At 40.2% G+C, this 14783-nt stretch overlaps 1 protein-coding gene across 1 annotated transcript in view; it reads left to right on the forward strand.

Moving 5' to 3' along the window:
• The window catches only part of LUM (lumican), a 33082-nt gene extending 29637 nt beyond the window's left edge, over positions 1-3445 (forward strand). The window contains exon 3 of the mRNA XM_040344143.1: positions 925-3445. Coding sequence (XP_040200077.1) covers positions 925-1076 — 152 coding nt within the window. The 3' untranslated portion in view covers positions 1077-3445. The remainder of the gene's footprint in view (positions 1-924) is intronic.
• The last annotated feature ends 11338 nt before the right edge of the window (positions 3446-14783 follow it).

Here is a 14783-nt window from a genome sequence, read left to right on the forward strand (position 1 = left end):
GCCCCGTACACACGACCGAGTTTCTCGGCAGAATTCAGCCAGAAACTCGGTTCAGAGCTGAATTCTGCCGAGAAACCCGGCCGTGTGTACACTTTCGGCCGAGGAAGCCGACGAGGACCTCGGCGAGGAAATAGAGAACATGTTCTCTATTTCCTGGTTGTTCTATGGGAGAACTCGGCCCGCCGAGCTCCTCGGCGGCTCCAGGACTGAACACGCCGAGGAACTCGATGTGTTTGGCACATCGAGTTCCTCGGCCGTGTGTACGGGGCCACAGAGTTAAGGTTAGGCACATTCGACCGCAACGAAAACTAAAATAAAGCATTTGTTTATGTCGGATCTTTCGGTTTTTATCTTCTGTGCTTTCGTTATTGTTTGTTAACGATAACAAAAATACCTGAAATTCGGAAGAAAATGCATTCGGACGAAAACTAATGCACGTGTCTATTATCTAGTATCAGCATAGGAAAGCCAGTGTGTAGACAGGGTCAAATCTAGACATTGGTAGAGGATGTGTATAGCCAGCACATCAGAACCAAGGCATTGACCAAGGCATTCCAAAAGGTTAAGGTTGGTGCTTTAGATTTCTTCCAGTGTAAAATGACAAGCATGTATTTTTAATTGATTTTCTGTCTTTGTTTTGTGATAAGGAGAGACAGAACACTGCCCTGTGAATATTGTCTACATGAAATTCTGGAAATCTGTCAGACCCAACGACACCAGAGTCTTTGCAAGGGGGCTAAATATGTAGAAGGGGCTATATATGTAAAGTACGCTAAAATGTTATCAGAATTTAAATTTATTTATTTTGCTTTGATGCTTTGGTAACCATTCCAAATAATTAAATTAGAATGAAAATTAACATGATAATGTTATATCACATAACAGCAGCACCATACATTTTAATACTTTTCTTTCTCATTACAGAACTAACCGTAGGCAGCTTTTGTAAAGTCATCGGCCCACTGGACTACTCCAGGATCAGACACCTGCGCTTGGATGGAAACAACATCACCCGATCTGAAATCCCCAATGAGATTCACAACTGCCTCCGCTTAGCTTCAGATATTGAGCTGTAAAATGTAAAATTTGCTTAAGCAGTGGTTCTCAAGCTGATGATTCCTTCTTTTGTTCATTCACTCATTCAGGTTAAAGAAATCCATTAAAATATACAACAAACCTAAATCCTTACATGTTTTGTGTCAGATTAAATGCATGTGGTCCAACTGTAAAGATTTGAAGCAAAGATAAAATTCGACATAAAGGGAATTTTTAACTAACCTATAGCATATGATGAAAATATGAAAAAAAATATTAAAAACCCCTTGATGGGGAAAGAAACCCTTTTAAAAATGTAAAAATAATTCATAAATACTATATTGTAAGGAACAGTAAATGTATTTGGTTTAAAATTTTAAAAGTGCTGGCATTTTTCTCTATCTTTACAAACTGGTCCAGTGAAAATATTTAAAGTTTTTCTAGCGCCACATTTTATAACCGTGCTGCACATCTATGTTACATTTTGCAAAACATTTAAAATGCAATAGATAAAGATATAAATATTAATCTTACAGAATAGCGTGTTATTATGAGTAAATGGGGTCTATTTCTCAAAGATGTCAGCTGGTATAAAGAACTGATGGAGCTCTCCACTGGGCTGTCATTGGGAAAACATCAACTCAAACCTGCTTAATTGTAGTTTGTTACAAAAGTTACATATAGTACTACTACTACTACTACTACTACTACATGAAGCATAGTCCCCAAATGTATGTATGGGCTGTAACACACAGATTCTGTATGTTTTTTTATTTTAGTAAAAAATGTAGTGTGTATGAATTAAGCCTTTGGACTCCTCTTTTCTGTTAAATACAATCATGTGATGTCAAAAACACAAGTATTCTCAGGTATTGGAGTCCAGTAACAAGATAAGAGGAGAGTGGTATATTTCACATATTTATAACATTCTTTAACAGAGGCAAAATGACACAATTTCCTTAAAGCTGAACTCCAGGCAAACACCTGAATAGGCAACTGAAATACATACATACATATGTGAGTGGTATTACCTGCCAAAAGACTTGTACATGCTCACACTGTTAGGCTGGCGACTTGTCTTTCCTTTGCTTCAGTTAAGCAAAACATAGGTCACATACCTGCCTTCATTCTGTGACTGAACAGTGAAAGAGCAGCAACAGACCGATGAGATCACCTTTCTGCTCTCCCCTGCTGCCAACATGTTTCATATTCACACATAGGAAAGAGGACTTCTCATTGGCCTCAAACACTGCCCCTCTCTTCCCAGTGCTGCTGTAAAGGATAGTGCAAAAGGCTGTTGAGGTATATTTAACAGTCGCATTTAATATATATTAAATGATTTATTTTATAAATACTCAATTGCATTTGCGCATTTGTTTTTAAAATCTGCCTGGTGTTCAGCTTTACATTTTTGTGTGGACCTAACATCAGCCACATTAGATATGCTATTCTAGGAATATTACATTGTTGTATTAGACTTAACTTTTACATTTGCATTTAGATTTTTAATGCCTTTTGCTTTAATGCATTTTGTTCCTGTGTGATGATGACTAGCATAATGTTACATCCATCTGACACTACACATTAACTTATCTCATCCCTCATCTTGAAGTCTCTGTTGCCTAAAATCTGGGCACTTATCAACTTTTATAGTTGGGATAAAGGCAGTATATTCTCTGTAATTAAAACAGTTCATATGATACTTTTTCCCATATACAGCATTTAACATGATTCTGTTACCCTAAAGTATGCATAAATGGCAGGTATAGTATTTGTCCGACAACATGAATTTCAACATAACTTTACTTACTTTCACTTTTTCAGAGCTTCTCTTGTATATTCCAGGCACTTTCAAATCCATGAGCTTGCTATATGCTAATCCCAGTTTGCAGCCCAAGTCCAAAGTTGTGGAATACCTCTATTTGCTGTCATTAGCATAAAGCACATTCCTGGGCTTGGCATGCCAAGAGCTAAGAAGGAAAAGTTTTAAAGCCAATTAAAATTATAGGCAGATACCTTGATTTTCTGCTGTATGGCAAATACCCTAACTGCAGACTTTGATGTGACATGTTTACTTTTCAAATCTCCTTGACTATTGTGCCCATGGAAAGCCAAATCCCCTTCCAATCTCAAAAAAGCATTTTTCAGTTAGCATCCAAATGTCCAAACTAGCAGAGGACAGTTGGATACCAGATGCCAAGGGTGAAAAATTAAATCAAGCAGCTAAACAGAAAAAGCCTTTCCTGTATTTGGAGTACATGGGCATCCACTGGGGTCAGAAATGGGTTCCAGTTTACAAAATGAAAAGTTATGCATTTTCTTGAAGCATGATATGCAGTATCAAAAGTAACCTGTTTTAAGGACTGGTCTATTTGAGCAATAAAAAGCAATAAAACCTTTTTTTATAATGTTCTTGTTGCACCAAATATATTCATTTATCAACTACGGTAAGAATGAAATTAATTGCATTTACTTTGATTGTTTTCAGATTATGTTGCCTCTATTGCATGGTGTTGCAGAAAAAAAAATGAAAAACAAACTAATAAATAACTGAAAGGAATTAGCTTAGGCACTGCTGACCAAATAAAAAAAATAGGAATGTTTTAAACATCTTCCTATAAGGATACAGGGTATGCATACTAACCCTTAGTACTAATGAGTAGTATGACTTTAATAGTCACAATGTTTTTTTTTTCCTTAATCTATAAGTATATGCAAGGATAACCATAAATACAAAAACAGATTGTTCAAAATTCAGTAAGCACCACATACTGTGCCTATTGAATCATTTTTTTAATCCCTACGCACGCTTAAAGGCTATTAAACCTACATTTCAATTAGAAGACCAAAAGAAAAACATCCAGTTATTGCAAAAATAAAACATTTCCTACACTTATTTGTTTTTCTAGCCAAAAATCTCATGCAAGGACAGCCTTTAGTAAGCCTTATTCAATGTGATCCTAGTTTATCCTTGAGGCCCCGTACAGACGAGGGGACATGTCCATCGGACATGTCCGCGCGGAGATTTCGATCTGATGGTTGTATACACCATCAAACCAAAATCCCCGCGGACAGACAGCGCGGTGACGTGGCGGTGACATTGACACCGCCATGTCCGCAAACCAGGAAGTAAAATACTTCCACGCATGCGTCAAATCCATTCGACGCATGCAGGAGATTTCTGTCCGCTGGTTAGGTGTACTAACCAGCGGACATGTCGGACGGACGGGTTTCCAGCCGACAAGTTTTAAAGCCTGCTTTAAAACTTTTGTCTGCTGGAAACCTGTCTGCTAGGCTGTACACACGGTCGGGTCTGTCCGCTGAAACTGGTCTGCAGACCAGTTTCAGCAGACATGTTCGGTCGTGGGTACGAGGCCTGAGCCTCGTATGTTTCCTGGCAAAAAAGGTTGGAACTGTTGTACTAAAAATCTGATATTAGTAGACCTTTTTCTGTCGTGACCCTTTGAAATAAGCCTGCTAAATGTCTGGCTTCTATCAGACCGGTTGCAGTACACTCGGGCCGAATGTCAGCCTGCTTCCATTGAACCAGCCGACATTCAGCCCATGTGTACTAGGCTTTAGACTACCCCATCCAACAATATCTGTTCTTACTGCCTGTTATAAGCTATTTTTTGCACAATCTCTCCTGCTACAGCAATTCCTAAATAGCAGCTGTGAATACTTTGTGCAAAATTCAGCTTTACCTTTAGAAGTCTGACATCTATGAGGCCTGTGTAGATACAATGAACCATCCTTTTTTTCTAAAATGGTGAAAAAAAAATGTTTTCTATTGCCTGGCAGCACAGCCCAAAAAAATTCAGCCAATACTAGAATGTTGTGGCATGAGAGCTTACAACAACCTCTATGCACAGATACTGTTAGATGGGTTAGCACAATAAATAGCAAAGCTAACTTTAACTTCTTTAGTTTTGTTGTCAAATGATGCAATAAATATACCAGTAGTAACGGTGCTTCCTGAATTTTGGTTATTGTAAATTCTGTACATTTTGCATAATTACCCCTTTTTCTGTGATATTAAAATTGTAAATTATAATAAAAAAGCTGTCAATTTAAAAATATGCTATAAAACTTATAATTTCTATAACAAATAACACTTTAAATGTAATTTTTCATTCAAACAAATGTAACAGTGACTGTTTTAACCTAATTGATCTGATTTTAATGTTTTCAGTCCTGTTTCTTAATGTGAATATTAAACATAATTTTTAATTAAGCATAAAAAGATTTAACATTTTGTTTTGAATGTGTATTTGGTTATAGTACCTATTTAAATTATGTTTTTTTTTAACACATAAATAAAAAAATAACAATAAAGTAACAGATTTCAGTTAAAATAATCTTTAAAATTGACTTTTGTGAAAAGTGAAATATTGCCTCGGGGGTACATTATGATATAACATCAGATTTTCCTTTTTTTCCAGCCTGCTCAAGGTTCTAGCTTGAGACTGGCCAGCATTGCTGGTGATACTTTTTTCTTTTAATATTGGGCAGTGACCCCAACGTCAGTGACGTAAATTTTATTAACTAATGAATGTAAGCGTAAGCTGCTTTTTTAAGCAAAACTGTTAAAATTAATATTTTGCAGTTGTTGATTTACAGTCTGGAAGCTGGTTAACAAGAAATTTGTTCTAGTATCATTTATTCACTCTGTCAGGCCTCGTACACACGGCCGAGGAACTCGACGTGCCAAACACGTCGAGTTCCTCGGCCAGTCCAGCCCTGAAGCCGCCGAGGAGCTCGGCGGGCCGAGAGCTCCCATAGAACAACGAGGAAATAGAGAACATGTTCTCTATTTCCTCGTCGAGCTCCTCGTCGGCTTCCTCGGCCGAAAGTGTACACATGGCCGGGTTTCTCGGCAGAATTCAGCCAGAAACTCGGTCGGAAGCTGAATTCTGCCGAGGAAACTGGTCGTGTGTACGGGGCCTCAGAGTTATTTATGCATTTATTTTACGTATTTTGCTGCATGGCTTTAAGCTGAAGAGAACCCATTTAGATAACGTATTTGTCTAAGCAAGCAGCTCTAAAGTTGGCCTTGGGGATGCTAAAGTATGTGGAGCTTTTCTTCTTTCTTTCTTTTTTTTTATGAAACACATTACTTCAAGTGGATTTCCAGGAGCATATCTTTGGTGGAGGCCCGAGCAGCACTGAATTCAAAGCCATCAGAATGTGCTGTGAACATTTCAGAGATTAATTTAATTAATACAAAAATGGCATTTTTGAATATGCTATATATACATTTTGTTCAACACATCCCCGCCAGCACCAAAGATTGGGGGAGAAGTTCAGAATATATTCTTCCTCCATAAGCATGGCACTTCTCACACAGAAAATCGATCTAACAGCTTCAGAGACAGAAGGAGTCTCCTAGTGACTGCCCAACTGGCCAGTTGTCTTACTGAGCAGTTTTGGAGCCTGACATCTAGGACATGCACATTCTGACCCTATTTCTTTAATAGAAATCCTGGGCTCTGATTTATATCACCTTTTCAAAGAAGGTAAAGCCAGGCTATGAAGTAGGGAAGCTGGGTAAATATTTGCATACCAGTGAACCTCTGGACTCAAGGCACCAAAGGTACTGATTAGGAACTGCCCTGATAAGCAGGCACTTAGAGGTGCTTTCTATGTGTTGGCATTAGAGGTGTAGGTTTTTTTTTCACTCCAGGCTTCCTTTAGTAAAATTTAAAAAAATACATGTCCACCAACTTGATTGTAAGCAGGTTTAGTCTAGAGAAGACAACCCTCTGCTCATCTACAGTCAAGTTCCTATACACCTAAATGCTGGGCTGTTCAGATGGTCAAAGCTCCAACACATCAGGGTAGAGCCATGCTTTCATGCTGCACTATGCACATCCTCCTATTGGCTTACCACTGTAAGCTACTACTGGGCTGCCTCAATGGCTAATTGGAAGGTGCAGAAGGCAGTTATGGACAGGCACAAGGATGCTACAAGGAAGTGCTGGAGCATCACCCATCATTAAAACACAATGCAGGTAAGTGAAAGCGCCCTTAGTGACCGCAGGCCCAGAGTGAGAGTGTGAGAGCAGAACACAGCACTCTCTGCCCATAGAAATCGAAGAAAGGTCTAATGATGCAAATTTTCAAATACATTCACACCCTTACCATTTAGACCTGTATTGTGTTAATGGTTGTACAAGATAGTACAATTAGTAGCATGTGAGAGTATTTCTGTCTTCTGGACTTTCTGATCTCTGGTCATAATCATAAAAACTTACATTTAATTACATTCCTCAAAAGACACAATTGAATATAAATCTGTTTTGTGTACATCAAATGTCCTTGTAAACCTAGTAATTATCTTTTGAAAGCAGCAATGACATCCTCACTGTTCTGCACAGTGCCTGTGGCTCAGCCCTAACAGATCCTCCCATTAAAGGCTATCTGCAGAAAAACTACAGGGTCATGCTGCACAAGGTGAGAAAGCAGCAGGGACCTGCCTTTACAAGAGAAAAACTCATGCAGAGTTAATTCTTGCTAGATTAGTGCACAGAAATGGAAGAAATACACAAAGGACACCAAGATTCAAGTAAGACTATGCATGCCTCTTATATTTAGACAATAATTGTTTCAGCTTTAAAGTAGCATAATGCCTTTTTTTTTTTGCACATGCAGTCCCAAGTATAATATTTTTCCTGGATATGTTTGCTTTGCAAGATGGTGGTGGCTTTCTAGTGCAAGCCCAATCTTCTCACAGCCATGTATCAGTGACACAGGGCCAGATCCACAAAGAGCCGGCGTAACGTAAATTTTTCCATTTAAGTTACACTGCCTTAAAATTTATACCTAAGTGCCCGATCCTCAAAGCACTTACCTAGAAATTTTCGGCTGTGTAACTTAAATTCCGCCGGCGCAAGGCGTTCCTCTTCAAATGGGGGCGTTTCCCATTTAAATTAGGCGCGCTCCCGGGCCGGCCGTACTGCGCATGCTCGTGACGTCATTTTCCCGACGTGCATAGCGCGAAATTACGTTACGCCGAGCTTTGTGGATCGCGTCGGGTCAATAAAGTTGCGTCGGGAAAAAAAAAGATACGGCAAAAAAAAAAAATTGCGTCGCTGGACAGAAGGGTCTGCTTTTACATGGTGTAAACAGTTTACACTTTGTAAAAGCAGCCCTAATTTTGCGTTTGCAAACTAAAACTTACGGAGAAAAAACGAAGCGTAAAAGCTTTGTGGATCTCCGTAAGTGCTAATTTGCATACCCGAAGGCGGCATTTCGACACGAAATGCCCCCAGTGGCGGATGCGGTACTGCATCCTAAGATCCGGCAGTGTAAGTCCCTTACACATGTCGGATCTTCTGCCTAACTATGGGAAACTGATTCTGTGGATCAGTTCCATAGTTAAAAACAGGGATACGACGGCGTAACAGCAGTTACGCCGGCGTATCCCTTTTGAGGATCTGGCCCACAATTCCTGTTGTGTTCCTGCTGGTCAGATTCTGCATGGCATTTTGTCCATTGGAAAAAAATAAAACATGTTCTATATCTAAACACCAACGGAAAAAGTCTGATGGGGCCCACACACGATCGGAACTTCTGATGAAAAAAGTCCTTCCGTCATTAGTCGTGCACTCCACAAATCTGGCCTTTATGGAAGAGTGGCAGGAAGAAAGCCATAAGAAGTCCAGTTTGCAGTTTGCGAGAAGCCATGCGGGGGACACAGCAAACAAGGAAGAAGTTCACTGGTTAGATGAGACCAAAATGGAACTGTTTGGCCTAAAAGCAAAACACTATGGGCCAGATTCACAGAAGAAATACGCCGGAGTATCTACTGATACTCCGGCGTATTTTCAAATTTGCCGCGTCGTATCTTTAGTTTGAATCCTCAAACCAAGATACGACGGCATTTGGGTAAGATCCGACAGGCCTACAGCTTCGTACGCCTTCGGATCTTAGGATGCAATACTTCGGTACCCGCTGGGTGGAGTTTGTGTAGTTTTCCGCGTTGGGTATGCTAATTAGCTGTTTACGGCAATCCACGAAGGTACGCGCGGTCGTCGCATTCTCTTACGTCGTCGCTAGTCGGCCTTTCCCGGCGTAAAGTTACGGATGCTATTTCAATGGCTTATATTTAGACAAGCCATGTTAAAGTATGGCCGTCGTTCCCGCGTCAAATTTCAATTTTTTTTTTGCGTAAGTTGTCCGTGAATAGGAAAGGACGTAACGCACGTCCCCGTTCAAAAAATTACGTTGGTGCAACGTCATTTCGCGCAAAGCACAGCAGGAAATTTCAAAACGGAGCATGCGCAGTACGTTCGGCGCGGGAACGCGCCTAATTTAAATGATACATGCCCAATTTGAATTAGGCGGGCTTGCCCTGGACGGATTTACGTTACGCCGCCGCAAGTTTACATGCAAGTGCTTTGTGAATCAAGCACTTGCCCGTAAAACTTGCGGCGGTGTAACGTAAATGTGATACATTGCGCCGCCGCTACGTTACGCGATTCTACCTGAATCTGGCCCTATGTGTGGCAGAAAACGAAAACACTGCACATCACCCTGAATACACCATCCCACCCATGAAAGATGGCAGCATCATGTAGTGGGGATGCTTTTCTTTAGTAGTGACAGGGAAGCTGGTCAGAGTTGATGGGAAGATGGATGGAGCCAAATACAGGCAAATCTTAAAAGAAAATCTGTTACAGTGTGCAAAATACCTGAGGCTGGAGCAAAGGTTCACCTTCCAGCATGTTTTTGAAGGGCCCAGTCAAAGTCCAGACCTAAATCCAATTGAGAATCTGCAGCAAGACTTGAAAGTTCACAGACACTCTCCATCCAATCTGACAGAGCTTGAGCTATTTTTTAGAGAAGAATGGGCAAAAATGTCACTCTCTAGATGTGCAAAGCTTTATTTGTAAAAACAATTGAAAACCATTTATCATTTTCCTTCCACTTCACAATTATGTGCCACTTTGTGTTGGACTACCACATAAAATCCCAATAAATAACATTTACGTTTTTGGATGTAACATGATAAAATGTGGAACATTTCAAGGGGTATAAATACTTTTTCAAGTCACTGTAGGTGTGTGTAAACAGTCGTGGATCTCCAGGAGAAGTCAGGCTTTTACTAAAGAGTATATTCAAAATGTTGCTCATTTGATGATTGAAATGCTCTTGCTTGGTGAGCTAGGACCATGCACCTAAATACTCAAAATGTCATGTGTATTTTTCACTGTATGTGGTAGGAATATCTATCCTTTCTGTTGTGCTGTGCCATCTTTACTTTCTGCTGTACTGTGGCAAAGGGAATAATTGCATAAAACTGGAAATAAAACAAAACCTCCTACTATTTAAGTATTAAAGCAACACTAAAGGCAATTTTTTTTTAAAATAACAAACATGTTATACTTGCCTTCACTGTGCAGCTCGTTTTGCACAGAGTGTCCCTGAATCCGGTCTTCTGGGGTCCCTTGGCGGCTGTCTCGGCTCCTCCTTGCAAAAGCTTTCCACCTTCATGTGAGCGAGCTCACATGGTGGAAAGCTTTTGCGAGCGCTCTCCCGTGATACAGCGACGGGCATAGCCGCCGACATTATCACTCGGCCCTGCCCCCCCGGCGCGCCGCGTCATCCGCTGTGATTGACAGCAGCGCCAGCCAATGGCTGCGCTGCTATCAATCCATCCAGTCTAGCCAATCAACGGCCAGGCTGGGAACCGAAGAGGATCACGTGGACGCGCGCGGCACTTTCGAGGGGTCAGGTAAGTACCGTCGGATGTACCGTCGGATGTTTTTTTACCTTAATGCATAGGATGCATTAAGGTAAAAAAACATTTACCTTTACAACCCCTTTAACTTCATGTTGGGGAATTGCTCTGAAAAGCAAAATAGCAAAGCTATACAAAAGTTATCTCTTGTTTTTACCACAAAGCCCATGAGATCATAATGACAGATGATTTGTGTTATTTCATGATGTATAGGGCATTTTTCCCAGTCTTTTTGATCTCCAGACATGTTTTTTTATAAATGTAAGGTTTAAGAATTACCAGTACACAAAACAATGCTTTACAGACAATTTAAAAGCCGCAAATGTAACTTTGAGCTCTTAAGGAAAGTCTTATAACCTCATACATACTGTGGTTATTCTGACATACGAGGAAACTTTTTTTTCTGATTTGAGGATAGGGGAGTACAGCTTTTCCAGGCTTGAGTTGCTTGTGGTGAACCTACTGACCTATTAGAGCTACTGAAGGAATTTGCTTTGTGTGATCAGTGATTTACACCATGTTAACACAGTTGGTGTAATACTATACTCAACTTCATTGCTAAGTCTGATGTCTGAGAAAATATTGAAAGGATGGGAGCACCACAAAGCTTGAGTCAATCCAGTAAAAAATTATATTTCACTACAATAACATGCTATCGTCTTTCAAATATTCTAGACTACTCTGGGATACCCAAGTCAACAAAGAGCTGCCTCTAAAAGTTAGATTCTGACTCCTCAATTTTATCTACTCTGAGGCCAAAGTTACACCACCATCACATATCCATATACCTAGAAAAGTCTATGAATATGCAAAGTGGAAACTGCTTTAGAGATTAGCCATCCTCTCTTAGCGCCCAGAGGCGATTTAGTTCGCATGCACCGCGCTATATAAGTTTTTCATTCATTCATTCATTCTCCAGTACTTAGTGCCTGCCCTGGTGTAGTAGGAGGTTACAGCATCTGTTGTAGGGAAAGTCTGCTGCTTCTGTTACAGTGAACATCATTATAGAAACCTAAAATTTGTATGTCTCATAGGGATTCATTAGCATGCCTAATATGACAAAGCTATGAGTAATAATAAAAAATACCTACATATTCCTGACTAGAAGCAGTAGAGAACTAACCTATATCTGATGGTGTCAATGTACCCTCTGTTCTTCTAGTCTCCCAGGTGTCAGGATTTGATATTATTGAGGGCATTACCCACCCACTCCTGCACCTGATTAATTGTTATTGTTAATAAGGGGCCGGGTCCAGAACATGGCAGGCTCACAGTACTGTGGAATAGATGTAGGATAATCCTAGACAAAAGAGCAGCTATAGAATGCATACTGTAAGTGCTACCTCCTTCACAAGTGAATTTCACACTGTTTAAAAGCTAAGGTTGCCTCAGTCTAGAGCAGTGGTTCTCAACCTTCTAGTGCCGCGACCCCTTGATAAAATTTCCCAAGTTGTGGGGACCCCTAACAGTAAAATTATTTTCATAGAGTGGGTTGAAAGCACCCAAGGCAAGACAAGTAATTTGCGCCCCTAACCTGTGGACATTTAGCGCTCCCTGATTGCCTTCCACTCGTACAATATTAAAACCCCTTATAGTACATTTTAGGGTGTACAACTCTTTCTCTTTGCTCTCCTTTCCTTCCCTTTCATCTCTCTCAATCCTAATTTCCTTGTTTTTTTCCCCATCGCACCCTCTGACTGTCTTTCTTGCTTTCTCTTTTTTCCCTTTCTCTCCCCTATTTTTTGTTCCTCCCCTCTTATCTCCCTTCCTGGGAGAACAGTGCGGGCTTCAGGTACAGCCCAGGATTTGGTGACCCCTGGCAAATCATCATTTGACCCCCTCGGGGGTCCTGACCCCCAGGTTGAGAACCACTGGTCTAGAGTGTCTATAAAAATATGCTGTTCAGATGTCTTAAACCTTGTTTACAGGCACCATGAATAATTTCAGGTATTGCTTTTAATATAATTATCATCTATGATTGTCAGATTCGTCTAGTGGCCATAATGCAGTATTTTCCTAAATACCTCAATCAAAAAAGCAAAAACAAAACACATTATGACCACTAGATGGCGGAAATGACTTAAAATAAAGTTGAAAATTGAGTTCTATTTCAATCTCTTTCCAACTGCACAACCACCCTGGGCTTACCCAACATTCCATTCTATACCCCTTGGTAAACAAGTGTGAGTGAAAGGGAAAGCTGTCCAGATCCATCTGTGCTGTGTAAATCAAGTGGAGAAGGAAAAGTGAATGATTAGTCTGCCATAATAAGCAAATATGCATAGATGCTTGCGCATTATATTTATTGGTGTGTGTGGACCCTTTTCCCATCATTTCTCGTTCCTAGGCAACAGTGGTATAAAAATGTGAGTGACTTTGACCCTATTGGAGTTACAGACATAAATGACAACTCAGCAGCTCTAAACCTTCTGTACACTACTTAAAACAAATACAAAAAATGTCTGGCATTCAAACATTGGCCTTTAAAGGAAAGTAGAGTACATTTTTCAGTAAACGCATATTTACACATAAGTTATTATTGAAGTTAAAAACATTTTAGTAAAGCAATTTTTTTGCTCTTCCATATTTTTGCCATTGTATTAAATATATTGATTATTAGCCACTAGAGGGCGGAATCACTCAATTTACAATCATAACCACAAAAAATACATTCATTATTAAGCACCTCAATTCAATGTACTATAAACAATAAACTGTGCTTCACCATAAACACATTTTATTAAACCATCATAACACTTTAAAAACACTGGTGATGGGTCCTGTCATATATTTAAGTAATAGAATAGACAGCAACAACCGCTCACAATGAATTAAACTGTTATATTCTCCTATATAAATACAGTGTTTAGGGTATTACCAAACACAAAATAACCATTCATCTACTGTGATAAAGCATCCACATGGAGCTCCTCTTATGCCCTGTAAACACGATCGGATATCTGATGGAATCTAATCCGATGGATTTTTTCGTCGGATATCCGATGAAGCTGACTTTAATCAGTCTTGCCTACACACCATCAGTGAAAAATCCGACCGTGTCCAAAGCGGTGACGTAAAACACTACGACGTGCTGAGAAAAATGAAGTTCAATGCTTCCGAGCATGCGTCGACTTAAATCTGAGCATGCGTGGATTTTTCTCCGATGGAGTTCCACACAGACTATCGTTTTTTTCTATCGTTTTTTAACCATAGGAAAATGTTAAAACATGTTCTATTTTTTTTCACATATGTATCAGACAAACCGATTGCGTGTACAGGGCTTGACAGATACATATAGAAAATACAGTACAAAGACTAAACCATCCAATAAACTATATTTTCCTCACAATTACCATAGATAAAATCTCAAGGAGAAGCTGCATACCAATACTGGCCTAGATTCAGGTAGAATTAGGCGGGCGTAGCATATCTCAGATACACTACGCCGCCGTAAGTTTGAGCAGCAAGTCCTGTATTCACATAGAACTTGCGCTGTAACTTACGGCGGCACAGTGTAACTGGGCCGGCGTAAGCCCGCCTAATTCAAAATAGGCTGGTTGGGGGCGTGTTCTATGTAAAATACTAGTGACCCCACGTATTTGACGTTTTTAATGAACGGCGCATGCGCCGTCCATGGACCTATGCCAGTGCGCATGCTCCAAATGACGTTGGCAAATCGTCATGCTTTCGACGTGAACGTAAATTACGGCCAGCCCCATTCACGGACGAGTTACGCAAACGACGTAAAATTTTTACATTTCGACGCGGGAACGACGGCCATACATAACATTGGCTGCGCCATGTATTTGGTGGAATAACTTTACGCCTGAAAACCCCTTACGTAAACGGCGTATCTTTACTGCGACGGCCGGGCGTACGTTCGTGAATCGGTGTATCTAGCTGATTTACATATTCTAGGCGTAAATCAGCGTACACGCCCCTAGCGGCCGTTGTAAATAAGCAGTTAAGATACGACGGCGTAGGAGACTTACGTCGTCGTATCTTA

This window comes from Rana temporaria, chromosome 3 (assembly GCF_905171775.1).
Source record: "Rana temporaria chromosome 3, aRanTem1.1, whole genome shotgun sequence".
Classification (NCBI taxonomy): Eukaryota; Metazoa; Chordata; class Amphibia; order Anura; family Ranidae; genus Rana; species Rana temporaria.